Source organism: Xylona heveae (genome assembly GCF_001619985.1).
Source record: "Xylona heveae TC161 unplaced genomic scaffold L228scaffold_13, whole genome shotgun sequence".
Lineage (NCBI taxonomy): Eukaryota > Fungi > Ascomycota > Xylonomycetes > Xylonales > Xylonaceae > Xylona > Xylona heveae.
This window is the reverse complement of record NW_017264205.1, coordinates 498,164-525,359: the sequence shown is the minus strand read 5'-3', so window position 1 is coordinate 525,359 and position 27,196 is coordinate 498,164. Positions and strand designations below refer to the sequence as shown.

Here is a 27,196-nt window from a genome sequence, read left to right as displayed (position 1 = left end):
GCAAGTTTGGGTAGACAAGGTTGAAAGAGGCTGGGCATAGTTAGCATTCTGTGCAAGAGTCGAACATAAATGCAGACGCAAAATATATGCAGCCATTGTCGAAAATTGAAGTGGTGAAAAAGCTGGGCATGTCCTTGTCAAAGGTACACTGTAGAAGAGTCCAAAGATCATGCAGCCATTGTCGAAGATTCAAGTGGTAAAAAAGCTGGGCATGTTCATTTCTTGGTAAGAGTAAACTTTAAAAGGGCCCATAAATCATGCAGCCGTTGTCGAAATCGAGTAGTAAACATATCAAGCATGATCGGAATCCTCTGTAGATATTAAAACATATCATAGAGGATAAAGACCATGCGACAAACAGTGATCCAGAGGTCGAAAACCAGAAAGATAAAACTTGACAAATTGAGTTGGGTCGGTGTGCGAGATGGCGACAAGAATGAGTGTTGGGAATGTGACTTCAAATGTTTGCCAGCTGACCTAGGGTTGAAAAACTGTTTCAAACAAAGAACCAAGTTCTCCAAGCCCTGTGGTCAGGATTGTTGCAATGTCTTTAAAATTTCCAATCCACCATCTCAGCTTCTAGACCCAAGCTGTTCTAACGCTTCGAGGGATGTTGCGCCTTGTATTTTGCAATCTCATCGCGTTCTTCTTCACGAAGTGTCTTGAAGAAATGCTCAACCCTGTTGTGATGACTTCGATTGAGAGTGACATCCTTGGGGCGAATAACGTCGGGTGTGGTAACACTTGGAGACGACGAATTATCAGATCTCATTCCAGAATTGACAGAATTGACTGTAGCAGAACTGGCACTGGAAGACGGGCCGGCCGTAGTACTGTGCGCAGCACCGTGTTCAGTTGTAGATGAAGACGTCTTTTGACTCAAGGAATCCGCAGCCCCGTCGTAGCATGGAAATCGGGCGACTGCTTGAGCAGAGGGACCTGAAACTGAGCTTCGAGCTTTGGTGAAACGCTGAGGAGTGGCTGACATCTTCCAGGTCTTCTTTTCAGTAGAAGGGTTTTTGTTCTCTTTAGTCGGCGCGTCTTTGTTTGACAACTTGCCGTTGTTGGGGGTGACCGGGACGTTGTCTGGGCCACCTTCTTTTCCTGAGGGCTTTGGGCCACAAGAAGAGTAGCGGGGATCTTTGAGCAGCTGAGCTAGAAAGACACTTCCGTATTGGACGGGAGTTTTGAACCTATGAGCGGAGAGGCGGTCAGTATTGAGGGCATACAGAATTATGGGTGAAGCAAAGGTGAGTTCAAGAGTGATTATGAAACAAGCGTGACAGTGAAGCAAAAAGGCAAACAAGACAGCGATGAATTTTGACTCACCCGGTCAGCCAGCTTTTAGAGCGTCCAGTAGACGTTAAAGTATCATCTCTGCCTTCCCCCTTACTTTCGGCAGTGGCGTTTTCAACCTTTGGTCGATAGCGTTTGACTTCTTCTTCAGAGTACGTGGGACTAATCGAATTAGGACTTGATTTCAAATACCCAGGAAAAGGTAGATAACTTACATATCAGAACTTATTTGCTTGACGTATGTTTTGTCAGCAGAGTGCCTGAGAGTATGCGGGTCGTCGCTGAATCCTCCCCAGATCACATCGCCATATGAGCTGAAATGAAGATGGCGAGCATTCACAATTTTGACAACATCAGCAACGGCAGCACGAACCTCAGAAAAATTCTGAGTCAAAGGCCGCCAATAAAGAGGGTTTATCCCGCGAGCCCAAGTCTCAAAGACGGAAAGTGGCTTGTTTTTACCCTCCTGCCAGAACTTTACAGCAGTGGGAATGACCTTATTACCAAAAGCGTCCGTAGGAGCGGCGGCTTCGAGCTTCCAAATGGGGATGCCGTTTGCATCGACCCATTGAGACACGCAAGATTCAGGCAAGAGCGGAATTCCGTCATTGCGCGGGCAGCGAGCAATAAGCTCCTTCATACGGAGATATTCGATAATTCCATCAGGAAGGCAATTGCCAGTTTTCTTATACTTCGCCAATCGCTCCTTATTCGGAGCCGGTGCACAGCCAAACACCCATCTGCCTCGTACTCTGAGTTCCCAAGCTTCGGGGACGTCAAAAGCCCAAATGTCGAGGCGAGCCTGTCGAGCGGCTTCTTCCATTTCTTCTTCAGTCTGCGAACAGTTGACATCGTTGAGATCGGCTGATTTCTCGACTTCTTGCTGAAACCAGGGTCGTAGGATAGGCGTACCGAAGGTCCGAATTTGTTCCAACATCGACTGGGCGAGGCGAGGATCGGTATCAGACTTCAGGGCCCAAGGCTCTTTAGCTTCGTCGTCGTTCGGAGGCCGAGGGATCCCAGCACCATAAGCACACTTGAATATTTCAAGGTAATCCAGCTCTTCAAGAGAGCGGCGAATCTCGTCTCTTTGGATGACAAAGCACCGACGTCGTTCAACCAGAAGCTTATACTGCTCTTGGCTGATGTTCTCTCGAAACCTCGCTATGTGCTTATCAATCTCCTTGAGCTCGCGTGTCACATAGTCAAGTCTCTCCTGAAAAGAAGAACCATGTTGACGTTGAGAAACAACAGGTTTCGCAATAATATTGTTTGTCATGGGCAAGACTTCGCGGGTTTGATGTTCCTGCGAGCAAGCTGGAGCGCTGAACATATTCATCTGTCCATGAGGATAGACGAAAGACCCATAGATTTGCTGCATTCCGACTGCAGGCATAGTCGATACCGAATGAGATCCGTTAACGACCATGACTGGCTGTCTGCTGGTTTGAGTGGGTGGGGCACCAGGGAGATACTGGACCTGTGCAGCCTGTGCAATGCCTGACAGGTGAGGTTCCGGATGCCCAGCAACCATGAGGTTGGAAGGCAAGGTCTGATGAACCAGCATTGGTGATGGCAGAGCCGAGTAATTCAAAACTGGCTGGATCATCGGGCTCATGATGTGAGGTGCCAGCATATGGGAAGTCAACACAGGCTGCTGAAAGGTTTGAGGGCCAACGAACTGCGGAACGACCATCTGATTATAATAAGCACTCTGCGGCAGGGGTTGAGGCAGATTGGCCTGGCCTTGTTGATAATCAACCGAAGGCTTGGTAGGGCCATCGGAAGGAACTGGGACGATAGCGCCACCGGGCGTAACAAACTTCGAAGGCGGAGAGGCCACTCGTTTTTTAAATTCTGCGAATTTTGGATCGTCTTCAGGGAATGCTCCAGTAAGAGTTTTCCGAGTGTGGGGAGGGAAAAGAAGACGATCGGCCCGTGGAAGCTGTGGAAGCTTAGGGTCGATCCCTTCAGTTTCCTCCATGAGGGACTTCGATTTAGGGATGTGCTTTAAAATATTTTCTTCAAGAATATTTGCCATAATTAGCTTATTGTTCTCGGATAAAGTAGAATAGTTCGAGTTGGATGTTGTTGAGCCAGATCTGCGCTCGGAGGAAGAGTCCGAGACGAAAGAATGCTCCTTTGAGAGCTTTCGAGGCGGAGGAGAGCCAGTTAAGATAGTCGCTGGAGAAGCAACTCTATACTTTGCAGGCCTGGGCCTCGTTGGGTAGGGAAGTGGAGCGGGCATGGTTGAGGAAACGCATGAGATGAATTGAGAGAACGATGCTGCCCAAAAAAAGGCGAAAGCAGAAGGACAGAGGGGGGGGAATGAGTGGCGAATGCGTGGACTCTTCAAGGAAGTGTGCCCACAAAAAGGTCACAGTGACTCTCGGCCAAACGGGTGGGCAAGTAAACAAAGAGAAAGCTCACCTTTCCACGCATCAGCGCTGAACTTTGAAACATTGCAGACAGCATTCTCTGGGCCGCTGAGCGACAGCAGGGTATCGATATCATAACTGAGCCTTTTCGAGGTAGCCATATTTGCAACCTCGCCGGCGACAATTTTTTGGCCGGCAGAAGATTGCTCAAACCCGCGCTCGCTGGCTGGAGTGAGGACGCTCACCCACTCTTCCTCGTCAGAGTCTTCACTGGAAGAGATCTCGATCAGCATCTTCCACTCCTCAGGGGAACCGTCATCACGCTTTCCGAAGCCCATGTTGGCACCGAGTCGGTTGTAACCGGAAAATAAATAGATAGTGATGATTTTCTTCGATGGAAGGCAACGCGGTGGTGAAGCTAAGCGGTAGAGTTGATGCTTCCGTGATGTGTTGAAGGAAGAAAGCGAAAAGAGAGGACCCACCGTTTAAAAGGTAGTGTAATCTGTATGTGCTAATGCTGGTTGCTTAGTCGTCGAGTTATGTGATGATGTCGTTCAATGTTGTAGCTGAAGAGTGTTCGTTCGCGATGTTTGACTGGTGTTTACCTTCTGCACTCCTGCCTTCACCATAACATATCTCAACAAGGAAGTGGCGACCCTCGACCCAAAAGGAACAAACAATTTCCTAATCAATCTGGACCAATAGTCAAGCTATCAATAACATTCCTATTGTCTCCCTCCGCTTGATAAGCTCCAAATGCCTTTTTAAGTCGGCGTTAGTATTGTCCCATTGAAATCTAATTACTCGGTATTGAGGATACAATACCCAGCATCACAATGGACATCACGAAATCAATACGGTATGGCAGGCCAAGCACCATCACTTCGACACCACAGGCAACGCAAGACATCGAATATGACTGTGCAGAATGATTCGAATCTTCAATAATTCAGAGCAGCAGAAACTAAGTAGCAAGAAAAGAACAATTCACGATGCGATAACTGCGTTGATATACATTGCATACCTTTGTGAGCAACCCATAGAGCATCAAGAACCTTATCAAAACGCCAAGCTCATTCGCTATGCTTGAGAAGATTTAAAAAGTGGGAAATGGTGAGACGTGAGAAAGTGCAGCTATCTGCGACGTGTTGTAGATCGGGCTGTGGGCGGCGGCGGTTCAAAGGCATCATCATCATCATCCGAGATCTCATCATCGCTCTGCGAATATCCCACAATTGATGAGCCTGGTACTAACAGCTATAATGAGAAAACTTACCGGTTCTTGCACCTTCTTCCGGCCAGGGCCTGGACTCTGCTGCGTAGACTGAGAAAAGTTTAATCTCGTTTGTCTCATCGATGACGCTGCTGAGGCCCTCGATGTTCGCTTTTCGGGAGATGCGGCCCTCCTATTTGCTCGTGTTGCCGTAGCTCTTCCCCGGCTTGACGTGGGTTTGGGTAATGGAGGGTCCTCTTCCTCATCATCCTCCTCTAGCATGATGATGTCCTGATCCTGATCCTCGCTTTCCTCAACCGGCTTCTTTCTCCCTCTTGTCCCAGCCGGTTTGGCCGCTGTAGTTTTCTTTGCACCCGTACTTGTCCTTGTCGCCGAAGCGGTGGTCCTTCCGCGACCTCTCGCTGGACGATTTGGCGAACGCAGAGGGGGTACATCATCTTCGTCTTCCTGCATCTCATTTTCCGAATGGATTAAAGCCCCTGGCTGATCCGCCCAGTCACCGTCCAGATCTGAGTCCCAGTTGTCGGGTCTGGGCTTGAGCTTGGCCTTTTTCTGTAGAGAGACGTGAGTAATTGTGCTCCTAAGCGAACGCGGAAAGTGCGGCCTACCGTCTTTTTAAGAACACCTGCAGAGAAAAGCTCCTCCAACTTGGACCGGTGCTGGTCCATAGCTTGCATTATGTCGTGCTCATCGGCCTGGTTCATTGCCATCAAATGTTTAATTTGATTGGACAAGCTTTCATTGACGAACATCTCCATTGCATGTTTGTCATCCTTGTCGACAAACTGACTGACTGCATCTCCGAAGGAGTTTTGGGGAAGGATAGTGAGCGACTGGGCCATGAGGAATTCGTGTACCAGCTTTTCCACTTTGACGTTGTCGATCGTAAGTTGTGCGATGACAGACTCTTCTGGTAAGTCGGGCTCGTCCTTGGATTTCCCTGATTGTATTCTGTAAGTGCTCAGGAGATATAGAATAGAAGAAGACAGACATACTAGCGGAAATTGTTTTCTTGCGGTAAAATTGCACAACGTCATTTACATTGGCGACTTTACCGACAAATCGATTTGAAAATCGCTGAGGGTTTTCGCAATCAAATTTGCCACCTTCTGGGGCAGTATATTCGACTCGGAGTCTTACGAGAGGAAGCGGGGCTTCTTGCCTTTCTTCGTCACCGGCTTCTTCTTGTGCTTCGAACCATTCTTTTTCAGCTTGCTTTATTAGACCTTCGACGATACCCATAAGGTATCGGGTGAGCTCAGTTCGATTGTTATCCTTTTTGGCTAGGGCCTGCATCCTCTTATCGTCTTGAAGAACAATCTCCTTCATCACAAAAGGGCGGACAGTTTTTAGCCGTATCGGTTCAACTTTGAAGTCTTTCCCAGTGACACTTAAAATCGCCACATATTTAGGCACTGCTTCCCCTGGTACGAGGGAGGTTGCAACAGAGGAGCCGGGCTGCATAACGTGGAATGAAGTTTCCGGGTTGAGCCGCGGATTAATGAGGCACTCATGTTCGTGGCCCCATACGACTAAATCAAGGAACTCGGGCAGAAAATTCTCCGGGAGGTATCCGGTTTGCGTATATGCGTGACTGCTTGTATCAGCATTGGCACCTGATTAAATAGAATTATAATCGCATACTGATTTTGATGTACGCTCATAAGATTAAACCAGTCATTCTTCATGGTGCTTGGCCGGAAGAACTTGACTTTTCCGTCTCTAAAGGTTCTGAACAATCGCTCATCTCGTACATTGCTCATGCCGTATAAAGCCAACTTGGTACGCCCCTTCTGCAGTAGAACTGGTTTTACGTTTATGTTATCGGACTCGGGGGTCCTGCCATAGTAATTCAATAACCCCGAGATCTGGAGTAAATCAAGAGCAGCTAAATGGCCTTCCTGAAATGTGTTAGTCCTCAGACTATTCCATGAACATAAGGTATGTTCCTATTGTCCATGTCTTTACGTACTCCTGACGGGTCATCATGGTTTCCATGGATAGAAAAGACTGGAATTGCGACGTTGATGTCTGGATCTTCGTAATTGACATGGTTGAAGGCTCTGGCCGAGCGTTAGTACGGCATGACAGCGTCAAAAATTTGGCAAAAAATTACCCTTGAAAGTTCTCCGATGCATCGCTCAGCATTTCCAGCTCGCAGGGCTTCTCGCCGTAGCAGTTCATCCGCAAGGACCTCATGACCTGGTACATAGACTTTCTCGATGGCTTATTGTCGTGGAACAAGTCGCCCGCCAACAGAACCATGTCGACGTCACGGTCTTTGGCCAGACACATTACCTCATGAAAGCTCTTCCAGCTGTCATCGCCCCGAATAGCATCTCGTTCATTGTACCCGACATGGTTGTCGGTCGAGACAAGAATTCTGATCGTATCGGCACCTATTTAATCACAGTTGCTCAGCAATAGCTCTAAAACCTCGAAGCAAATTCTCGGAATTGTCTTTGAACCAAGTTTTAATTGATATCAAACGCGACAGGTCTGTAGCAACACATACCGGTCGGTGCAGGCATTATGACAATCTAGAATCAAAGCTTCAATCCGTTGCGTTTTAGTGAAGCTAAAACAGGAAATAGGAAAAAGGAAGTCAAGATATTCCAATCATTATTTGAGACAAGAAACGATCTACTTTCTCAATGAAAGTCTAAAATAGACATCAAGGAAAGCTAGAACATGTGAGAAATGCTAGCAATTGCTGCCTGCCACTCTGCCTCTCCAGTAGGAAGACGCGCCGTAGACCGCGGGCCGCCGCGAACTATCGGCCATAATTGACCGACCCTGGCGTTGCTTAAACTTTGGTCCTCGCTAGTCTTCGCTATTGCGGGAATTGGTTAAACCTCAGACAACAGAGATCTCGGGCATCATCTTCATCAAATCCGATTTCAAGTTTGCGACGCCTTGACAATTTGCCTCAATCACAATGTTTCCCTCTAGAGCGCTCTTTGCGCGCTCCGTCTGGAAAGGTTTGCTTCCTAAGCTTTGATCTCATCTGAGGAATTGATTGTCGCTGACGTGAGATAAAAAGGACCTCACATTGTCCCGTAGGTAGCCCCCAGCTCGACTTTCACACGAACGCAATTCCCCCATTGCAATACGCATTTCAAAAGTTTTTGCGCGCGGCATGCCTACTTCATCATGGCTCGTCATATCCAAGCGCTTCAATTGCCCATGATTTGGCCCCTATCACGTACCCAGCTTTAGGGCAAACGCTCGCACCTTTCTCCCTTAATCTTGTTCCGGAGCCAATCTATTACTTCAATACTTCTGTACTCTCGAATATGCTGCAAAGGCCAGTCTGCGGCTAATACTCTGCCATTAGTCTTCCCATTGTGCGCCCCAAAGGCAACGAGCGGCCGCCGCCAATCAAGACCGATGCCCGGTCTGCCACCATCTTGCCCAATTTCGTCGGCCTGCGATTTCAAGTGCACAACGGAAAGATCTACAATGATGTGACCATCACGGAAGATATGGTTGGCCACAAGTTGGGAGAATTCTCTCCGTAAGTATTCCTGTGCTGTCAGGCACTTCGAAGGGCGCTGATGGGGAGATGCAGCACGAGAAAGCGATTCACATACAAGCAGACGAAGAACAAGTAAACTTTGAGATTTGGAGTGGGATTTCTATATATATCCGTGCAGCACAAGTTTGGTTGGACACTCGCATAAGCTCGGCGTTCTATATCGTTTATCAAGTTCACGTTTAAGGTTAAATTATACAAAACTATCATTTCTTCCTTTCTTAAGTTGAACTTCCAATGCTCCTTATATGACTGGTCGTATGCAGCGGTTATTTCTTCTAATTAGACCCTTTTACGGCCTTTCCCAGTGTCCGCGATATTGCCTCAACGCCTCGTTACGCCCAGCAATTTCTTTTTAAAAGAAGTAAACCGTCCCATATCCGATATTACCTGAGAAAGATGGCCGCACTCAAAAAAAATGGTGGAAACATGCAAGACAAAATCAGCTTCTAGCCATCCTTACCGATAGAATTCCCCTCTTCTCACGTTGACGCCGTACTCTCCTACTGCCATACCGAGATCCTCCATTGTCAGCACTGTTCTTCCTTGGCCACCTCCTTGACCACCTCCACCGAAACCAGGTCGCTGCATTCCCAGAACTGCACTTTTACCCTGGCCTCCGGCTGTATCTTTTCCTCCTTGCGCACCACTGGCTCCACCAGCCTGACCGGGCATAGGGAACCCTCCCGTTGCGCCCAAGCCTCCCATGGGATTGCTAGAGGTCGTATTCGATGAACGGATACGAGAGTATTGATATGCATCGGCGGCAATATCGGCGATGAACTTCTGGGTTGCGAGAGCAAGAAGGCGTGCGAGTTGGGGGGACGTTTCCGGTGGTGGCGGAAGGCCAGCTTTTGTGAGGTAATAATTCGTTACAGCGTCAGGAATCTAAGCATTTGTCAATAACCATTATCCTCAAGTCAGAAAGAATATTTGAGTAAATATGCGGCCAGAATGGCCCGCCTAATCTTTCCAAAGGGCTATTCAGAGGAACGGCTAAACATACAATCGGAGCGTAGTCATCCATCTTTCCAAGGAATTCTCGAAGCGTCGCATCCTTCTTTGAAGGAACACGAGGATCTGGTGCCGGGGCGACAGGGTCCACTGCGACATTGACAATGTATGTTAGCATAAATGTATACCGATGCCGATACAGTTCAATTGTAACTTGTAACAGTGGCGTGACAATTCGGCGACCGTTAGCTCCGCATCTGAAACAGAAAGAAGGAACAGATATTGACAGTGCAGCTTCAACTATCAATATAATCCAATAGAAAATTGCGCTCACCATCATCATCACCATCCGCAGCTCCGTCCATATTCATCGCGTTCGGCTGCGATGACGTTCCACCCATATCAATATCGGCATCGATGGATGCATCCAAATCTTTTTCCTCCTCTTGTCCCTCCTCTTTCTTGATTTCAGAATTCATAGCATTGCTGCCTGAGGAGGATGCCGAAGCATTCTGTTCAGAATGTTGTGATACAGGATTGACCTGCGGCGCGGCGGTGGACGCGGAACCAGGACCAGATGCCAGAGTCTCGTTGGCATCTGACATCTTGACAGTATAAGTATCAAATTACCAATATAGATGTAGTATTTGAAACGCAATACGATCTGAAGCAATGTTGCACGAGCTATTCGTTGAAGACGCGGCACCAATGTTTTACGGTCTGTTCTAATGATAGAGGGTCGCGATACGATAAAGCATGGATGATCTATGAAGCTTCCGGCTCTGCGCACGGCAAGTTCCGAACCGTTGAGCCCACAGGTCCAGGCAGAGATATGTATATCTATATTATAAGAGTTTATTCACCTCTATGGCAATTGACGAAATCTACATGGCCCTATCTATGCGAACAGAAAGGCGAAGGCATCGCATTATTCGAATAGTTATGGTACATTTGCGTAAACTTCGTGTCACTAGAAAAGAAGTAGCTAAAACCCCTTAACGCCGTCCATAGAAGCACCTCCATTTCCAAACATCCCGGAGCCAGACCATGGGAAAGAATGGCAAAACGGTGATGAAAGAGCAAAAAGCAAATTCAAAACTTTTCAGAAACCCAGCGGACGCACCATGACCAGTCAGATCACCCGACTTGATGTTTCCGTAACAAACCAGGGAAAATATAATAAATACAAACCTTTCGCGCCAGAATGCTATGCATAACCTTTTCCGCGCCTTGAACCTTTCATCAAAATAAAGAGCGTTACAACCATTTAACCTTCGCTTTGACCCGTAAACTCCGCTGCTCGGAGCGTTTGCTCGAGCCGCCTTTCGTAGTCGGCATCAGGATTAGAGACTTGTTGAGGTATTTGCTCAGAGATCTGCTGGGGAATTTGCTGAGGAAGCTGCTGGGGAATCTGCTGTGGAACCTGTTGAGGCATCTCCTGTGGCATTGGCTGTGCCATCGGCTGGGGTATTTGCTGAGGCATCTGCTGCGGGATCTGTTGAGATAATTGCTGAGGCATGTGCTGGGCAGTCGGGTGATGTTGCGGTGGTTGTGACATGATAGACGTCGCCGCCGGGCTCATTTCCGTGCTGTCAGCGCGAGAGCCGTTGGCGAGAGCCATAACGCCTTCAATGTGTGCCCGATCCTCTTCGCCCTTCAACCTAGCACGTTCGCGCGCTTCATGTTTAGCCGCTTGCGCAGGTGCTCTGGTCTTCAATTCACCAGTGACAAATTGAAGATAGTACGGCACCTCTATGCCACTCTTGAGAAAGAAAAGCTTCAGATTTCTCGCCTTATCCTTCAGCTGCACCTGATTACGGTCCTTCAGTACTTCATTCACCGTTCCGCCCGGGCCAAACATGGCTAAAATCTGGCTCCAATGCGGACCCTTGACTCGGTCGAGACCGGCCATCAGGGCGTTCTCCTCCTCAGTAGTCCAAGGGCGACGCTGGCTGGGAAGACCAGCACGGCGATTGTTCGGCGAAGCCTTGGCGGTGGCAGCTTGTCTTGCTCGCTCGTAGAGAACTTGAGTAGGTGCAGTCTGAGTGTGATAAGGTATATCAGGGACTTCGCCCAGTGTTTGAGCCATGGCCGGTGCCGCATTCGCATGTTGAGCGGCATTCGGATCATGATTCCAGAGCATGTGGGCTCGGTTCTCCTGCACAGGCTGATGCTGTTCTTGTGGCGGGGTGTGTGATGCATGACCCTCGTGCTGAGTGCCATATAAAGCAACTCGAACAGCATTTGCTGCCTTCGCAACCACATCGTCATTATTTTGATCGTAGCCCTGGGTTGCAGTGTGCACATTTTGATCGTGAGTATATTGCGGGGGTTCCTCCGAAATGGAGGGCTGAAATTCCGTCCCAGAGTACGAGGACCGGTTTCTTGAGGCCTTCAGATAATAACAGAATTAACCTTGTGGTCCAATGGAAACGCGAGAAGTTATTTAGGGAGAACGTACCTGAGGCGTCACAATTGACTCAAAATTCTTACTGACGTAGTTGCAGACCTCACGTAGGAGATCCTCCCAGACATACTTATCGGGCAATGCGGATAGATGTTCCTCGTCGTTCGGTTCCGCCAAGAGGTGGTCACGCCTACTGTAGGCACGCTTGACAAAGTCTTGCTCACTGGGCGCCAGTTGCTTGGCACCTGGCCGTCGGCCAAGCAAACGGTCCTCCAAGTCCTTTGGGAAAAGATCGTCTAGAATCTCTTCCCTTGTCCTTTCGCCATTTGACATGGCCGAGATGTATGCTTGAGTCTTCAGATCGAGATACAATGCGCCCTGCGATTTCAGAAGACGGCCCCCATCTGGAACAAACGTCTCAAGAAAAAATTCATTCAGGTGATAAAAACCAACGTCTTGGCTTCCAAAGACACTAGACACGAAAGTTGCGAGGTTGGATTTTCGGATCGTATCATGCTGAGCCTGCTCGTGAAGACTCAAGTCGAAAGCCGACAGGAAAGGCTCATGCTGGGAATAAACCTTTTTCGTGTGGTCAAAAAGAGACTTGAGCGTAGCATATGCGTGACCCGCGTCGGAGTCAGGTTCCGTGACAATAGTGAGGATATCCTGATACGAGCTCTTCGCCAGCGTAGAAAGTATCTGTGTTGACTGGAGAGACGTTAGTAGACTGCAGGCGGCATGGCATCCTTGGGAACGAACCAGATTGTCTAGGATTGGCAGACTCTGAACCCTAAGATGCATGATGGCATCGTTGGACATCCAATTGTTTGTGTCGAAGACATCATGGCCATCGCTTTCTCGTTCAGCTGCGTTCGTTTCGTTGCGATACTGGTAATCTACCAGTCCAGCAATTGCAGCTTCCCAGGGGTCCTGGGCAGAAGGATCAGGAGGAGGATCAACAGTCGAGTCCGTCTGCGATGGCTCATGCACGACCTCCTGAGAGACGGCCGGTTGCTCAATGCTCGGCAGCGGCGGTTGCGGGTCACCCAGCTCTGGCAAAGGCGGATGGGACGGAGGGGCCGGATGTTGCTCAAAAGGCGACTCGGGAATTGAGTCTGGAATGGAGGCATGTCCTGAGGCTTCCAATGCCTGCTTTAACTTCTTTCCCGAGCTGTCATCTGTGTTGGAGGAAGTCCGTCGCCTCTTCTTCAATCGCGCGCCGATCGTGTCATCGCCATCATGCGATTCCGAAATTTCCGGAGGAGCTAGGCTATCGAAATTTTGCTCCGGACCTAGAATGCAATTGGTGAAATGCCCCTCGGTCAGTCATGAACTTGACTGGGATCAATCCGTGTCGTGACGCCAGACTCTGGTCGCTGGGGGGGGACCACCCCGTCGCAGCGAGATGTCAAAACGCCAACAGGACGCGGCGCAAACTCACCGACATGGGCGACCGGAGGGTCGGTGACAGTGTGATCTATAGAGACGGCCTCGGCCATGGCCTAGAGGCGCGGTCTCAGCCTTTGGGATCGAAATGGGGGCGTATTCTGGGCGTATAGGTATCGTCACTCGTATCTCGTGAAGCCCTTGACCTAAGCCCCAAACCTGCGATGAGGGCAAGAAGGATCAGCCTGTACGTACTGCAGACGAAATTTTACCCCAAGCAGAAGTTCTCGCACTTTGCCAGCCGAACGGGCCTGTGATTGGCTAATGACTGTCAAATTTTGACTAATGGAGATCTCTTTCCTCTTTTGGAAAATTATCACCTGACAGGAAACTACTTTCCTTTTAGAGACAATTAATGCAGATTTACCTCACATCCTTGTCGTAGCTAAGATAAGATCATCTCTTTATCAGGAATCATCTCAACTCCACTTTCACTTCAACCTTCGTGTTAACCTCAGACATGATTTTTCCAACCTGCATATGCCAGAATAGTCGAAAATGAGCGTCATCATTGCACATTATCAGCCTTGTCGGTCTCAATTCCGTCACCAGGACAAAGGAAAGAGTCGTAGGGCAAAGCAAATATGCTACGTGCGGGGGACATTGTGGCTTGCCTTGGCTCAGCTCGAGGTCCACGTTTCGGGTAAAGTGACTCTCACTAATAAACGGATCGCTGATAAGCTCCTTGCCAGCCCGATGCAATGCGGTAATCGTACCTATACAGCTTTTGATACCCAACGTCTACCCATGCCTCTGCGTGCATTCTGAACCTTTCTTTGCTACTTTTGTATGGCAGCAAGATGTCCTTCTCAACGCTTGCGAGAGTATTGATACATCACTCACCAATGGTTAGCTAACCGCTCGCGTGGTGCTTTTCCGCCATGGGTGCTTCCGCATTCTTACCGCAGTATTTTGCGATTAGAGAGTCTGACAAGCATGGAAAGCGAGAGACGCCCGCCACATATAATGACTGATAGCTCAAGCTTGCGATTCTTGAGTGAAATGATGCAATAGGCAGAATTTATGAGCAGAATGCTTGCGGCATATCTTCGCCTTGGGGAAAGGTTTAGTGTCAGCATGGGCGTGTGAAACAACAGGCCCGCGCAAAGCATTTCATTATCTGCCCCCGCGCTGGGACAGGGAGCGAAAGCTCCATGTCATTTCTTGGCATTTTCCCAGTTATTGAGAGCCATTCCGAACTGGTACACCAACTATTGCATATCGCTCTGGCATGGCTAATGCCGCTTGCGATAAGCTTTGACTTTTCGGTCCAAAGCTCAACTGCGTGTTGTGATGTAAAGACGGTGTGGCTCCCGATACCAAATCAAAAGTCAGCCGTTAAGGCTGTCGGCACGGTTGATTTCGCAAGCAAACACTTTCCGCCGTCTAAAGCAATTTGTATAGTTAGACACACGCTTGAGGCTTGAGCTATGCACCAAGATGGTTGGTCAGGCGGAGGAGCTGTAGCCGTGCTGCAATGAGCTTCTCCCTAGGATCTCTCTTTCAAATAGCTGTTGCGCCCGCAAATGCTCATGATACCTTTTTTTTATGCTTCAACCTCCATGCTGTCTGTTTGCTCACTGTAGCTAGACCGTGTTACTTTGCATATTTGAAGCAATAATGTGGTTTTCTACTGTCAGTGCGCTTGTTGCGCTTGTCTTTTTGCGTGGCGTGAAGACTCAAGACAGCTACAAAGAGAGGGTGCATGCTTCTGTCATATTTACGCGGCATGGAGAGCGTACGCCCATTGCGCTTTCGAACTCTTTGACCTTGACACCGCTTGGAGCTCAGCAAATGTACCAAGCGGGCTCCGTCTTCAGAAACCGCTACGTTGTCAACGATCCGTCATCGCCACTGAATGCCATTATTGGCCCTGATTTGATTTCGGGCATCTCAACATCCTTGAACAATGATGATCTCTATATTCTCTCGACCGACGACGAATACGTTGCTGCTTCTGCGCAGGCGTTTGTCCAGGGCTTGTATCCCCCTACCGGCGACTTCAACGGCTCAAGCATCAATCCGTTCACCGAGTCTATCCTTGCAAATGGGACATGGATTGATAGCCCGTTGGGCGGATACCAATATCCACTGATCCAGACGACCTCATCGCTCGACCCTAACAGCATTTGGGTGCAAGGCGACGAAGATTGCACAGCATACACCCTATCCGGCGCGGCGTACTACGCAACTAGTGAGTTTTACGATACCGCGGCTGCAACGAATACCTTTTACGAAAATCTGGGTGCGACCATTCTCGACGGAGTGTTCCAGAATGAATCCATTGGTTATTATAATGCCTATCCAATCTACGAATATGCCAATTACGGCTACCAGCACAACATGACAATCCGGAGCATTCTCCTCATGGACTCTGATTTGCAAGACCTCCGCAATCTCGCCAGCCAGCTGGAATTCGCGCAAAACGGAAACCTGACCGCCGATGGGGGCATCAGGGCCATGGCCGGACGAACACTTGCCTCCAAGGCTCTCGGGCTCCTTGCCAACAATATCGAAACTGGCGGCACTGAGAACAAGCTGAACGTCATGTTTGGTGGATTTGAGCCTTTCCTCGCTTTTTTTGCGCTCGCACAGTTGCCCATGGTTTCCGGAAACTTTTACGGACTGCCGGAATATGCAAGTTCCATGGTTTTTGAGCTCTTCAGCATCGATATCCCCGCTAGCAACAACCAAACGTATCCTCAGACTGACGATCTCATGGTGCGCTTTCTCTTCCGCAACGGCACCGATGAAAACGCCGATATGATTTCTTATCCGCTCTTTGGTCGTGGTCGCAGCGAGACCGACATGTCGTGGTCCGATTTCTCCACCGAAATGGAGGCAATTGCGCTCTCGGACATTGCCCAGTGGTGCAACGTCTGCGAGGCATGGACATTATTCTGCATGGCATATACAAGCGACAATTCCACCTCTTGTCTAGGCGGCAATGATGACGATGACGACGACAAGGACAGCAACGTGACGCCTCAAGTCGCAGGAGTCATTGGCGCTGCTGTCACTCTCGGTGTCGGTATGATTGCCTTTGCAATTGCCATGCTCCTTTTCGGAGTCCGCTTCCATCGCAACAACGGCAGGCGAAGAAGCTCCGGATTCGGCGGCTTCAAGGGCCCAGAAAAGATGGACTCGGATGCGGACCTTACTATTGTCAAGAATGCCGCAGGTGTCGCGGTCGAGCCGAGAACTCATGAGCGCGTAGGAAGTTGGGAATTGTCCGACTCGCCAACCGCAGCTGGTGGTGCAGGTAATGCTGCTGCTGCTGGCGCAGGTGGACAAGCCCCACCTCGTCCGGAGCGCTCATGGAGCCAAATTTCTGGTCTGCAGCGGAATGGCCAACGGCACGCGAGACTGGATGACCATGACGAAGATGATATCGGAGTCGATCCGTATACGAAACCAGTGCGCATTGACGACAGGGTGTAATTACTTTTTTTTTGGCTCTCTCTTTTGATTAGCTTTCTTTTCTGGTTCTCTCCCCCCGTCTTGGTTCGTTTCTTATCTGTTTCTCGCTATTCTTCTCTCTTTTAATAGCTCTACTTTTCGATTTATTTATATCCCAGCTATATGCCTTGTACTTATTCCGTATTACCCAGGTCAAGGCTACAATATGATTCCCTTTCTTTCTTTCTTTCTTTCTTTCCCTAGGAAACGGAGTATTTATGGTCTACCCAGTTCCTGCTTCTCTATATACGCGCGAGTCCTACGATCGCAATTCCGGCGTACACTGTTGTATATATAGGTATAGGCTCTAGTCTATGCGATATATCTGATTGTAAAGAAATGAATATTACGCTCGTGTGAACTATTTCTAAAACAGGTCTATCAAGATAACGTACGTTTTACGCCCTTTAAACCAAAAAAGAAATTGTCTTGGCCCTCTAGAACTTTCTGAACTTTCAGAACCTTCAGATCCTCCAGAACCGACGTAGCGGCCTCTCCAAAATAAGACAGTGATAAGACAGTGGACCCTCGGGGGTGGGGAGATGGACCTCAAAAATTCACCAACGGCCTCTCAAATCCCAAAACTCTCGCCACAAGCACCGCCAACCCAAGCACAATCCACCCCAGCACCACGCCCGCCATTACCGCGTCCTTTTGCCCACCAAACACGCGCCGCAGCCACGCCTGCACATCACCCACGACGAGGAACTTTTCGCCTTTATCCCGCCGCGCGCGGCGCATGCCGGGCAATCCGTCCAGACTTGCCGCGTTCCAGTCGCGCTGGTACGAGTGCAGTTGGTTTTTCTTGATCTTGTTCGCGGCCCAGTGTGTCATGGTCGGGCGGTCGGTGAAGGGGTCTGCCGCTGTCGTAGTAGTGCCAGTGGCGGTCTTGGCGTCTGGAAAGGTCGATGATGGGATAGATGCAGAGGATGGTGATGTTGGAGGGAGAGAAGAGGAGGAGGGTGGGGCGTTAGTAATGGTGATTGAAGTAGCGTTAGATGGTGGCGAAGAAGAAGCAGTAGAGGATTTGCTGTCAGGAGACATGATGGGCACGCCGAAGCCGCAGGATGTTTGGACCTGCATTGAATCAGTATCATTAGTCAAATGACTTTATGTAGCAATGTGCATGAAAACAAAAATACGAGAGACCAGAATATAGGGAAGTGCCAAGGGAGAGCAAAGAAAGATAAAAGGATAAGAAAAGAAAAGAAAAAGGCAAAAGAAAAAGACAAAGAAAAGAAATGGGAATATACCTTCCACACATCCAAAAAGACAATCGCTCTCGCACCCACCGTCTCCACCTGCTCCTTGGTCATGCCAAACCTCTTCACCGCATCGTCCCACCTGGATCCTTGATCCCACTCAACCACACTGGCATTGCAAAAGAAGCGCATAATGCGCGGCGAGGCGCCAAAGCTGCAAAACATGATCGTCACGCGACCATTGCCTGGCTCGTAGGCATGCGAAATCGTCTCGCTGCCGGATCCCGTCGCGTCAATGTACGCCGCGTGGTTCTCGTCCAGGATGCGAAACGTACTCCGCGGATGGCCCTTGGGGGAGATGTTGACGTGTCGGCCAGCAAGAGGCGCCGAGGCCGTGAAGAAGAGAGGTTGGTTTAATGCCCAGTCGGCGAGATTCGAGGAGATGGACGGGTAAAATGTCGGCATTTTGGCGTCCCTTTTTGTTGTGTTGATGTTGTGGCCCTATTGGTGGTTTTCTTGTTGTTAAAAGTCAATGTGTCCTGCTCTTCTCCTCTTCTCCGGAGAATTTTCGATGCCGATGTGTCCTATGGTCTAGGGAAAGGATGAAGGTATAATATTTTGTGGTCGTCTGAGAAAACAAAAAGTATGCGTCCCAATAGCAGTCACAAATAGTCTGACGACAGGGTATGTTACTATATATGACTCAGATCCGTCAACTCAATGGAAGTAGCAGTCAAAAAAGCCGTACTATCGATTGGCTGTCAACGTCCTCAAACGGCAGCTTAAAAAAATTAATGTCCTTGTCTGGAATTGATTTTTCCGCTTGGACTTATTTCACCTCTTTGGTGTATGGTGTCTGTATGATTGCTCTTGGAGAAATAAAGAGACCGAGGGACGAAGCCAATTGGGTCTGACGGTACGACCGCAGGGACCAACAAATATATACAGTGTACGGTACCAATAATATAAGCTATTAAGGTGACCAGGGTCCGCGAGACACGGCGGGTCTAGAGGTGAGTAGATCGGATAGATAATTGTAAGCCGATACCGTGCGTGCTTCGGCGGATGGCTCTTCCGTCATCAATCAGGTGAGGAAGTAAACAGTATAGTCTGTAATGATTCCAGTCCAGTCAATTCAATGAATCTTGACTTCCAATTCGATTGCAGACGTTCTTGCTGATCAAAAACAGGAAGAATATAAAATACTGAGTAATAAAATGATTACAAGACAGAGAAGAGGATCGTGAGGATCGTAAGGTTCGGATATAAGCATTCGGCATTAAATGACAGAGGACTAGAAAGGGAACTTGCCGATTGCATGTGCCGCTTCTTATCGATAATCAAAGGGCTCTACGGAGACATTGACAGTCATTTGCAGACTCACGAAATATCCATCAATAGTCCAAAAGATTGATCATGAATCATGTCTTCATTTATTGAAATTCATAAACAACTAATTTCAATCATTCTTGACGCTGAGCATCCTGCTTGCAAACCGACGAGCGAAACCCAGCTAATCGTGTCAAGACCTATAAACCTGTTCAAACATCATGAATAAAGCGCCAGCGCCAAAAGAAAGTAAAACCTCCAATTTTTCATTTAGGATATTTTTGGCCCGCTCTATGCGAAAGGAGCATCGCCAAAGCGAATAGCCACCGTCTTGGTCTGGCTGTAGTGCTCGAGCGCAGCCTCGCCGAGCTCACGGCCAATTCCAGACTGCTTGTAGCCACCAAATGGAAGCTGGTGGTGGAGAGCATTGTACTGGTTCACCCAGACGGTGCCTGCACGGAGCGCATTCGACACACGGATAGCAGTGTTCAAGTCTCTGGTGTGCACGGCACCAGCCAAACCGTACATGGTGTCGTTGCCCAGCTTGATCGCCTCCTCTTCCGTCTTGAACTTGCTGATAGTGCAGACGGGGCCGAAAATTTCCTCGCGGGTAATCGACATCTCCGGAGTGACGTCGCTGAAGATGGTAGGCTTGATAAAGTAGCCCTGAGTGCCCCATCGCTCACCACCAGTAACGACAGTAGCACCCTCCTTCTTGCCTGCCTCAATGTAGCTATACCGAGCGTCAGTAAATCGTTTCTTCAAGAAAAATTGTATTACATTGGACAGGATAGCTTACCCCATGATGCGGTCAAACTGGAGCTGCGACACCTGAGGGCCCTGGAAGGTGTCCGGGTGGAAGGGGTCACCAAGCTTGTTGGCCTCGGCACGCTCCTTGAAACGAGCAAGGAACTTGTCGTAGATGCCCTCCTGCACGTAGACACGGGAACCAGCACAGCAGCACTGGCCGTGGTTGAAGTAGATACCAAAGTTGACCCATGAGATGGCATTGTCAATATCGGCATCGTTGAAAACAATGTTCGGGCTCTTGCCACCCAGCTCGAGAGTGCAGAGCTTCAAGTTGGAGTTGGCGGCAGCCTTCATGACGGTACGGCCAATGGCAGTGGATCCAGTGAAAGCGACCTTGTCAATGTCCATGTGCGATGCAATAGCAGCACCGGCAGTCTTTCCGAAACCAGAAAGGACATTGATGACACCAGCGGGGAAACCAGCGTCACGGACAAGCTTGGCAGCCATGAGCGCAGAGAGAGGAGTCTGCTCAGCAGACTTGATTACAACAGTGTTACCGCAGCAGATGGCGGGACCAATCTTCCAGGCCCACATTTGCAGAGGGAAGTTCCAGGGGATAATCTGACCAACGACACCGAGCTAAAGGTAACATTATCAGCCAAAACGAACAGATACATTGGTAACGTCTAAATCTTGAGCAATACATACCGGCTCCTTGCGAGTGTAGTTAAATGTCTCCGGAACAGTCTCAATTGTTCGGCCCTCAATCTTGTCGGCGAAACCACCGTAGAAGCGCAGACAGCCAGCAGCGCCAGTGACGTCAGCCTTGGACATGGAAATGGCCTTGCCATTGTCGAGGGACTCAATCGCGGCCAAGATGTCAATGTTCTCCAAGAACAGGTCCGCAAGTCTTGTGAGTAGGCGACCGCGGTTCTCGGGGGTGACCTTGCTCCATTCTCCCTCAAAGGCCTTGCGAGCGGCCTCTACAGCATGGTCCACATCCTTCTCGGTTGCCTCTTGCACGGCGCAAATGACCTCTTCGGTGGCGGGGTTAATGGTATCGAAGGTTTGCTTATCAACGCCAGAAACGAACTGGTTGTTGATGAAGCTATGGATGGGAATCGAATTAGCCACGCTCAGCATTGATATTCAGTGACACAAAAGAAGGGGGAAGAAATGACGATGAGCCGCAATTATTTAATGGGCTCATCAAACATAAAGAGAGCACACTTACAGTCCAGTCGGTTGCTCATACTTGCCCGTGAGGGGCGTCTCAATGTGAGAGAAAAGCATTGTGACGATTTACTGAAAGGATGAAGAAAAAAAAAGGCTAATGGTATCAAGAAAAAGACGTAATTCAATGACGAAGCGATCTGATGTAGATTGAGGTGAGAGTGAAGGAGATTAAGAGCAGAGAGAGCTGGGAGAATGAAAAGGGTAGGCCTGGAGGCAGGAAGGATGGACAAAAGACTTTATATACGGGGAGGGGCCGCACCACCAGGGCGTGGCAAAGGCCACGAGACCCGGGAGACCCCTCTTAGAGCTACATGTTTCGATGGAGCAAGAAGACGCCCGACAGGCCGTGGGTATCCATGGATACAGGACGAACGGGGGCAACGTGCTCCTTGCGCCTGCCGGCCGGCCGACCGAAGGGGAAAGAAAAGAATTATAGGAAGCTCTCTGGCATCATAGAGTAAAACAAATCATCTGATTGGATAATGCAGAGATTGACATAGTTGCCGGCGCGGAGTAAGTTTAGTTTTTGGCAACACCAAAGGTGGAGCGGAGAATTGGTAGGATTGACATTGGCGTGGGAAGATCAATCAATGCCAAAATAAAGCTAGATGTGCTAATGCCCGACACAGTTAGGGAGACACACGCTCTTCATTTTGGGTGGGGTGGGTGGGTGTGCGTGTGAATGTGTGTACAAAGAACAGTTTGTGGTGCGTGGATGTTGGTGGGGGGAGCAGCTTGGATGGCGCCAAGACCCTGGCCGGAGTTTACGCAGCTCCTTTTCGCCTGCCCCTGCTGTCCCCATCAATCGTTCATACAAGTCATTTCTCTATTTTCTCTCTCCCCTCCCCTCCCCATTGTTATCATCGGGTCCTCAGGGATGCATGAGAGCGTTGAGAGACAGAATGAAAGGTATTGCCTCACGCGCAGAGAAGGCATAATATCCTGTCCATATAGCCAACGCCTACAAGGTCAATTCCCGGTTTGGACTCTGCTTCTTCATATGCTGGACCCTGATGCTTTCAATCTTCGCTCACTTCAACTATAGAATTTCGAAAGTAAACGCAGCGTCCAGACACCAAGATGCTCATTGCGGATGACAATTTGAGTGCCTACCTTCTTCATGCCCCCAATCCCAATCTACGTGTCCAGGCAGCGCTCCAGGTCCTCATGCCAAGTAAAAGCTCGTATGACCCTCAGTGTATCCACTTTCGACTCCCTTTTGGTGTTTCGCCTCCCAGGGTTGTATCAGTAATAATAAATTGACCAACGAAGAGCATTGAGGTGGATTTTTGCCTGCCCCGCTAACTGGCTCACCCTGCTTATCCACGTCGGATGCAAGTCTGTCCCCACATTTGCCTCCCCCATGGAGCGGCCGTAAACATCGCCGCGCCCTTCGTAGATGGACCCCAAATTGCGATGCACGGATGACAGGGTGCATCACAGCCGAAGATTTCACGGCAGAATAGGCAGCGAATAGGCATCAATCACACCTCGACCCTGCGGCCGCCGTTTATGGTACGTCTGAACGGATGCGGTGCTTTGGCCCGAAGGCTGTCGCTACTGGTGGCTGGCCACAACCCATGGACGCAGTAAACAGTCCCTTTGGTCCGAACATGTCCAGGGTCGCAACACCCGCCCTGTCGCTGCATCCTTGAGCCATGTACGGGTTTTGCACCTTTTGAAAATCAATAGTGAGTCCCCAAAAGAAGCATTGTAAAACGAACGATCCCAGCATTTGGTTTTGTTCGCTCTCCGAGATAATTGAATCCCTTGAACCAGTTCATTATCAGTACAGTACGGACAGCGTTGGTGTGGGGCGAAACTAACACAAAATCCGGTATCCCCACTCGAGGTTCTTTCCCAGCAGATTACCCCACATTGTCATATGGACACGCAAATGATGCGCCCCAACCAAAAAAGAGCAGGTTCACTAACGCCGGAGAGAGTCCGTCGTGGCCATCCTCCTGTGCCTTTTGCTAGTTCTTCCGCTTTTCCTTTCGTCCAAGATCTGATTTGACCACATTGTGGCTGATGATAGTCGTTTCGAGCTTACTCCCTGGGTCTGTAGACCCTCTTTGATATGCGTGGGCGGTTCTAAGTCTGTAGCATTTGCGTTCGACCGGCACGGGTGACGGGATGTCGTTGGGAAGCGGAAGGGATCGTCCCAACATGTCATCACCCCCCTCCTCCTCATAGCTCCCATGTCGACTTTTCCATTCAAAACGGACATGATACAGCGTGTAGCTCCCTTTGCGGACTGCTTATCCTCCTTAAGTCCGTTGACCCTGACTCCTTGCCTCTGTATGAATAGAATGGACCATGTTTCGCCTCGCTCAACCATGTCCTCTCGTGCATTGTAGAAGTCGTATTTGCCATCCCTAGCTAACGTCCTACGAACTGGTCATAGATTGTATTGAAAGATCAGCTTCCAAAAATACTTTATCAGCTTCTGGAAGAATAACATATTGCCCTGTTCAAAGACTGCACGGCCAGCTACACTGTACCTGATTCCAGTTTGGCTCATTGCTTTATATGGCCCTTCCATTGTTGTGAAAATACAAATCTCGTTGTTTCGAACCCCAGTTGTGCCATTCCAAATATCATTGCAAACATGCACTCATTGAACCTCGGTATCAACACATCTGGCGGGCGCACAGCGGAGGTCCATTGATAATAAACTTGACTCTGCCCAATAAAATTAGGGAGGCACTCTCGTATGTCGTAACCTGTCCATATCGTACCTGACTCTAAATTGCCTTTGGTGTGGTTGTTAAAGGAAGCCGGACCCACAAAAGCCCCACTGGGACCGTCATGACGCTGTTGTATCCACGGTGCAACATTGCAATTTTGCACGAGACCGATGTATGATGAAATAAATTTCCTCTTTTATTTTTTTATTATTTTTTTTCCCTTCAAGTTTCTATAGCGATGGTGAACGCCTGTACTTTCTACAAAACTTTCTTAAGACTTTACTTAGATACATAAAACAGTCTTGAATTTTCCTCAAGTTCGGATGTGGAGTAGAAAATAAGTATAATGCACAATATTTTCACAGATGATTTATAAATTTGAGTTGAAGAATTAACACTCAAACTATTCACCTTGGCATATACCTTACTCCGATACAGAACAACAATGCCATACGTACTCTGAAATTAATACCCACATATTCTTCAATTTAATACGCTCTATGGACGATCGTCAACCTGTATGATGCAATGTGTGTCTCCTATTCTGGTGACGACCGAGGGACCGTGATGCTGCGTTGTAGGCTTTGACCACCAACCGTAATGCTTTTGAGGCGATCGTGGTTCGAACCACGAAGGAGGAATTCGATCATGGAATTATTTCTAGAACGAGCTCCCAAATATCTGTCATAAAATTCCATCCAGATGGAATAAGGGAATAGGATAAGAAAAATATATAAAAAAAAGGAAAGAAATGAATGGCAAAAGTTGATCACCAGCCCAGCAAACCCGTCCCATACCAGAAGTCGGTGCGATCCGGCGCCGCCACTCCATGGTGAGAATGTCTCTGCAGAATTGCTTCCCTCAAGGGTCATTCTCATTGCTTAGAGCTCCACAAGCGATTCGTGGGTTACCCGCACGAGTTGAGAACTACCACAAAGTTCGAACCGGACACCGTACTTCCGTTGGTGTGATCGGGGAGAGGTCCGCTGGGATACGGCAACCTCCTCGACTTACGACCATTACAGCCAAAATATTTTTGGGCTTAACAACTTTATATACCAAAGGTTTGCACTTTTCACGCTAACCGCTTCTATTTGCACGCGGAGTATATACAACCCGTCCCAACTCTCCGGGCAGAATACAGCACTTGAAGCAATTGAACCATTGTTGAGTTCTTCTAATCTCTACAAAGGTATTCTGTGATGATATTTCTCATATCGGCTATGAAGCAGATGCAACATCAATAAAAAAGAAAGGATAGAAAAGAAAACAAATATATGCCTCGCGAAAACTACAGCCCAGCTGACCGATGAGTTATCGCTGCCAGACAACGCTGCACCTGGCCCCCGCTGTCCCGCGGCGAGTATGAGATAAGAGACAACTATGGTACAGGTATTGGGGAAAATCTTGTACCTCCCGAAAACTCCGGTATGCAAGATATTCCGAATGCGAAGAGAGATCTTTGACATGCGCAAAGGGTAATCGAGTCGAAACACGGGTTTCGCGTTCAGAATAAAGAGAAAAAGGAGATGAAAAGAAAAGCAAACAACAAAGTCTTTGAGCGCATGTCGTTTGTATGGATCAATATGCATAAGCCCCGGTGCTGCACATGGTATGATATGGATATTCAAAAGTACCGCCCGCGCACCTCCGCTGTCATGTCGTAGCGTTCATCTCCGGACACGTCGTAATCATCGCTCATATGCACATCACAAAAAGTACTCGCCTCGTCCACCGCGGCCTGCTGGCACAGCACGCTGGTGGTCGGGTACGGCGCTGAAAATGGTGAATTTGGGGTTGAGATCCTCGCTGAGGTTCATAATTGATGCTACATTGCCGCATCGGTAGCAATAATTGGGAGCGGACCACACCGTAACCACGTCCTTGTTTTTGAAGTGGTACTAGAAAGTAATGTCAGCTGACGCCAACGACGTGGTATAGCAGCGTTGGACATGTAAATGCTCACCTTGTAGCCCTCGTTAACTAGCTGATGTGCTCGAGCGATCAGCTGCAAGCCGTTGACGTGGTTGAACTATAGACTTGTTAGCGGGGCAATGAAAGAGTGAGTTGCGAGAGATGCTTACCTCCGATGAGACCTTGTCGCCGAATAGCCAACCGGCACCACGAGGTGACACGGCCCAGGTGTCAACGTCCTCAGGGTCACTCCAGACCAGATCGCAGAAAGCACCCTCGTGCGGAATCTCCTGAGCTCTGGCAACGACTCGAATCTGATCAAGCGTCCGGATTTCCGGACTGAGGCCACCGTGGACACAGAGCACTTTTCCATCTACAATGGCAGCCAAAGCCAGGAAATCAAATACCTGGCAACAGGCCTTCCATACAGAAGCATTCCCATACTTGGTCTGACACTCCTCGTAGAATCCATAAACCTGCGTAATCTGCCGTGATTCATGGTTGCCTCGAACGAGAGTAATCCTATCAGGGAATCTAATCAAGAGAAACGAACCGTCAGCTCAAAGTTATGATTCGACAGGAAAAGCTTGCCGCCTTACTTTGCTTTTAGGCACATAAGCAGCGTAAATGTCTCCAGACTGAAGTATCCACGGTCGACGAAGTCGCCCAAGAAAACGTAATTCTGCTGCCCAGAGCCTGAGACGCTTTGGCCACGGCCACGCATTCCGACTCCGGAATCATCATCCCTCGTGCTTCTACTGTAGCTTGATGTTGCTTCCGACCCTCTTCGACGTCCTCTTGATCCCTCCTCATCGACATCGTCGCCGCCATCACTAGTTGTTGGTTGCTCTTTGGCGCCACCTGATCTCAGCTTTCGCTTTAACTTCGGGTCGGTGATCTCCGTTGGAGGCTCAATATCATCAGATGTTATAACATTTGTTGGCACAGTTGGAGCTTCCACATGGGTGTCGTTAGGCATGCCACCGGCCACTCGGAATAGTTCGAGGAGATCATAAAACTGGCCATGAATATCACCACACACGGTAACCGGGGTCTTGACTGGTTGGATATTGGATTCTGTATGTTCAAAGTAAGCATTTGTTCTAGATAAGGAGTAAGACGTCCGTCGACGAGGCATCCGTAGGCATCCGCGCTACGATGCAGGCCAGTAAATTACCTTCCATCAGACATTCTTTGACAATGTCGCACAACCGTTTCATATCCGCCTCGGGAAGATATTTGCATTGTTTTGCCTGTTCAAGCCATTCATCTGGACCCGCCCCAGGCGCCAGCCGCGCTGGACCTGGCTGGGGCACCTGCTCGCCTTTTGGCATGATAGGCGCACTATCAAACAATATCGAGCCTT

The 27,196-nt window shown here is 49.0% G+C and overlaps 11 protein-coding genes across 11 annotated transcripts; 3 read left to right on the top strand and 8 right to left on the bottom strand.

Moving 5' to 3' along the window:
- Nucleotides 1–206: 206 nt before the first annotated feature.
- L228DRAFT_251084 (hypothetical protein) lies at nt 207–2,636 on the bottom strand (the record flags this gene model as incomplete). Its single annotated transcript, XM_018333478.1, has 3 exons — nt 207–1,193; nt 1,330–1,458; nt 1,512–2,636. Coding segments are annotated over 3 exons (1,852 nt in total), but the record flags the coding sequence as incomplete, so codon positions are not given.
- A 2,172-nt stretch (nt 2,637–4,808) lies between these two features.
- L228DRAFT_254413 (DNA repair exonuclease) lies at nt 4,809–7,439 on the bottom strand (the record flags this gene model as incomplete). The annotated part of the gene is made up of 8 exons (XM_018333828.1): nt 4,809–4,892; nt 4,951–5,460; nt 5,517–5,848; nt 5,904–6,502; nt 6,553–6,809; nt 6,881–6,971; nt 7,025–7,307; nt 7,424–7,439. 8 exons carry the CDS (start codon nt 7,437–7,439, stop codon nt 4,809–4,811), a joined length of 2,172 nt encoding a protein of 723 aa, XP_018185041.1.
- Nucleotides 7,440–7,822: 383 nt separating this feature from the next.
- L228DRAFT_251081 (mitochondrial ribosomal protein S19) lies at nt 7,823–8,626 on the top strand. The gene is made up of 4 exons (XM_018333477.1): nt 7,823–7,889; nt 7,952–7,967; nt 8,246–8,425; nt 8,480–8,626. Exons 1-4 carry the CDS (start codon nt 7,847–7,849, stop codon nt 8,520–8,522), a joined length of 282 nt encoding a protein of 93 aa, XP_018185040.1. The 5' UTR covers nt 7,823–7,846; the 3' UTR covers nt 8,523–8,626.
- Nucleotides 8,550–10,141, bottom strand: L228DRAFT_251079 (transcription initiation factor IID, TAF10 subunit). The gene is made up of 3 exons (XM_018333476.1): nt 9,732–10,141; nt 9,450–9,547; nt 8,550–9,331 (listed from the first exon to the last, which is right to left on the bottom strand). Exons 1-3 carry the CDS (start codon nt 10,000–10,002, stop codon nt 8,903–8,905), a joined length of 798 nt encoding a protein of 265 aa, XP_018185039.1. The 5' UTR covers nt 10,003–10,141; the 3' UTR covers nt 8,550–8,902.
- Nucleotides 10,142–10,328: 187 nt separating this feature from the next.
- On the bottom strand, nt 10,329–13,403 carry L228DRAFT_251077 (hypothetical protein). The gene is made up of 4 exons (XM_018333475.1): nt 13,246–13,403; nt 12,564–13,096; nt 11,859–12,512; nt 10,329–11,789 (listed from the first exon to the last, which is right to left on the bottom strand). Exons 1-4 carry the CDS (start codon nt 13,301–13,303, stop codon nt 10,665–10,667), a joined length of 2,370 nt encoding a protein of 789 aa, XP_018185038.1. The 5' UTR covers nt 13,304–13,403; the 3' UTR covers nt 10,329–10,664.
- A 1,467-nt stretch (nt 13,404–14,870) lies between these two features.
- L228DRAFT_241702 (phosphoglycerate mutase-like protein) lies at nt 14,871–16,691 on the top strand (the record flags this gene model as incomplete). The annotated part of the gene is made up of 1 exon (XM_018331345.1): nt 14,871–16,691. The coding sequence occupies one exon, from the start codon at nt 14,871–14,873 to the stop codon at nt 16,689–16,691; it is 1,821 nt and encodes a 606-aa protein (XP_018185037.1).
- A 1,330-nt stretch (nt 16,692–18,021) lies between these two features.
- Nucleotides 18,022–18,411, bottom strand: L228DRAFT_251075 (hypothetical protein; the record flags this gene model as incomplete). Its single annotated transcript, XM_018333474.1, has 1 exon — nt 18,022–18,411. A coding segment is annotated over exon 1 (355 nt), but the record flags the coding sequence as incomplete, so codon positions are not given.
- Nucleotides 18,412–18,487: 76 nt separating this feature from the next.
- On the top strand, nt 18,488–18,933 carry L228DRAFT_44114 (hypothetical protein). The gene has a single exon (XM_018336603.1). It carries the CDS (start codon nt 18,598–18,600, stop codon nt 18,823–18,825), a length of 228 nt encoding a protein of 75 aa, XP_018185035.1. The 5' UTR covers nt 18,488–18,597; the 3' UTR covers nt 18,826–18,933.
- Nucleotides 18,934–19,531: 598 nt separating this feature from the next.
- L228DRAFT_215027 (aldehyde dehydrogenase) lies at nt 19,532–21,283 on the bottom strand (the record flags this gene model as incomplete). Its single annotated transcript, XM_018330058.1, has 4 exons — nt 19,532–19,973; nt 20,040–20,629; nt 20,699–21,098; nt 21,225–21,283. The coding sequence occupies 4 exons, from the start codon at nt 21,281–21,283 to the stop codon at nt 19,532–19,534; spliced, it is 1,491 nt and encodes a 496-aa protein (XP_018185034.1).
- A 2,977-nt stretch (nt 21,284–24,260) lies between these two features.
- On the bottom strand, nt 24,261–24,932 carry L228DRAFT_44040 (hypothetical protein). The gene has a single exon (XM_018336602.1). It carries the CDS (start codon nt 24,792–24,794, stop codon nt 24,456–24,458), a length of 339 nt encoding a protein of 112 aa, XP_018185033.1. The 5' UTR covers nt 24,795–24,932; the 3' UTR covers nt 24,261–24,455.
- Nucleotides 24,933–25,625: 693 nt separating this feature from the next.
- Nucleotides 25,626–27,164, bottom strand: L228DRAFT_271273 (Metallo-dependent phosphatase; the record flags this gene model as incomplete). Its single annotated transcript, XM_018335515.1, has 5 exons — nt 25,626–25,817; nt 25,883–25,948; nt 26,001–26,352; nt 26,430–26,907; nt 27,008–27,164. The coding sequence occupies 5 exons, from the start codon at nt 27,162–27,164 to the stop codon at nt 25,626–25,628; spliced, it is 1,245 nt and encodes a 414-aa protein (XP_018185032.1).
- Nucleotides 27,165–27,196: the final 32 nt, after the last annotated feature.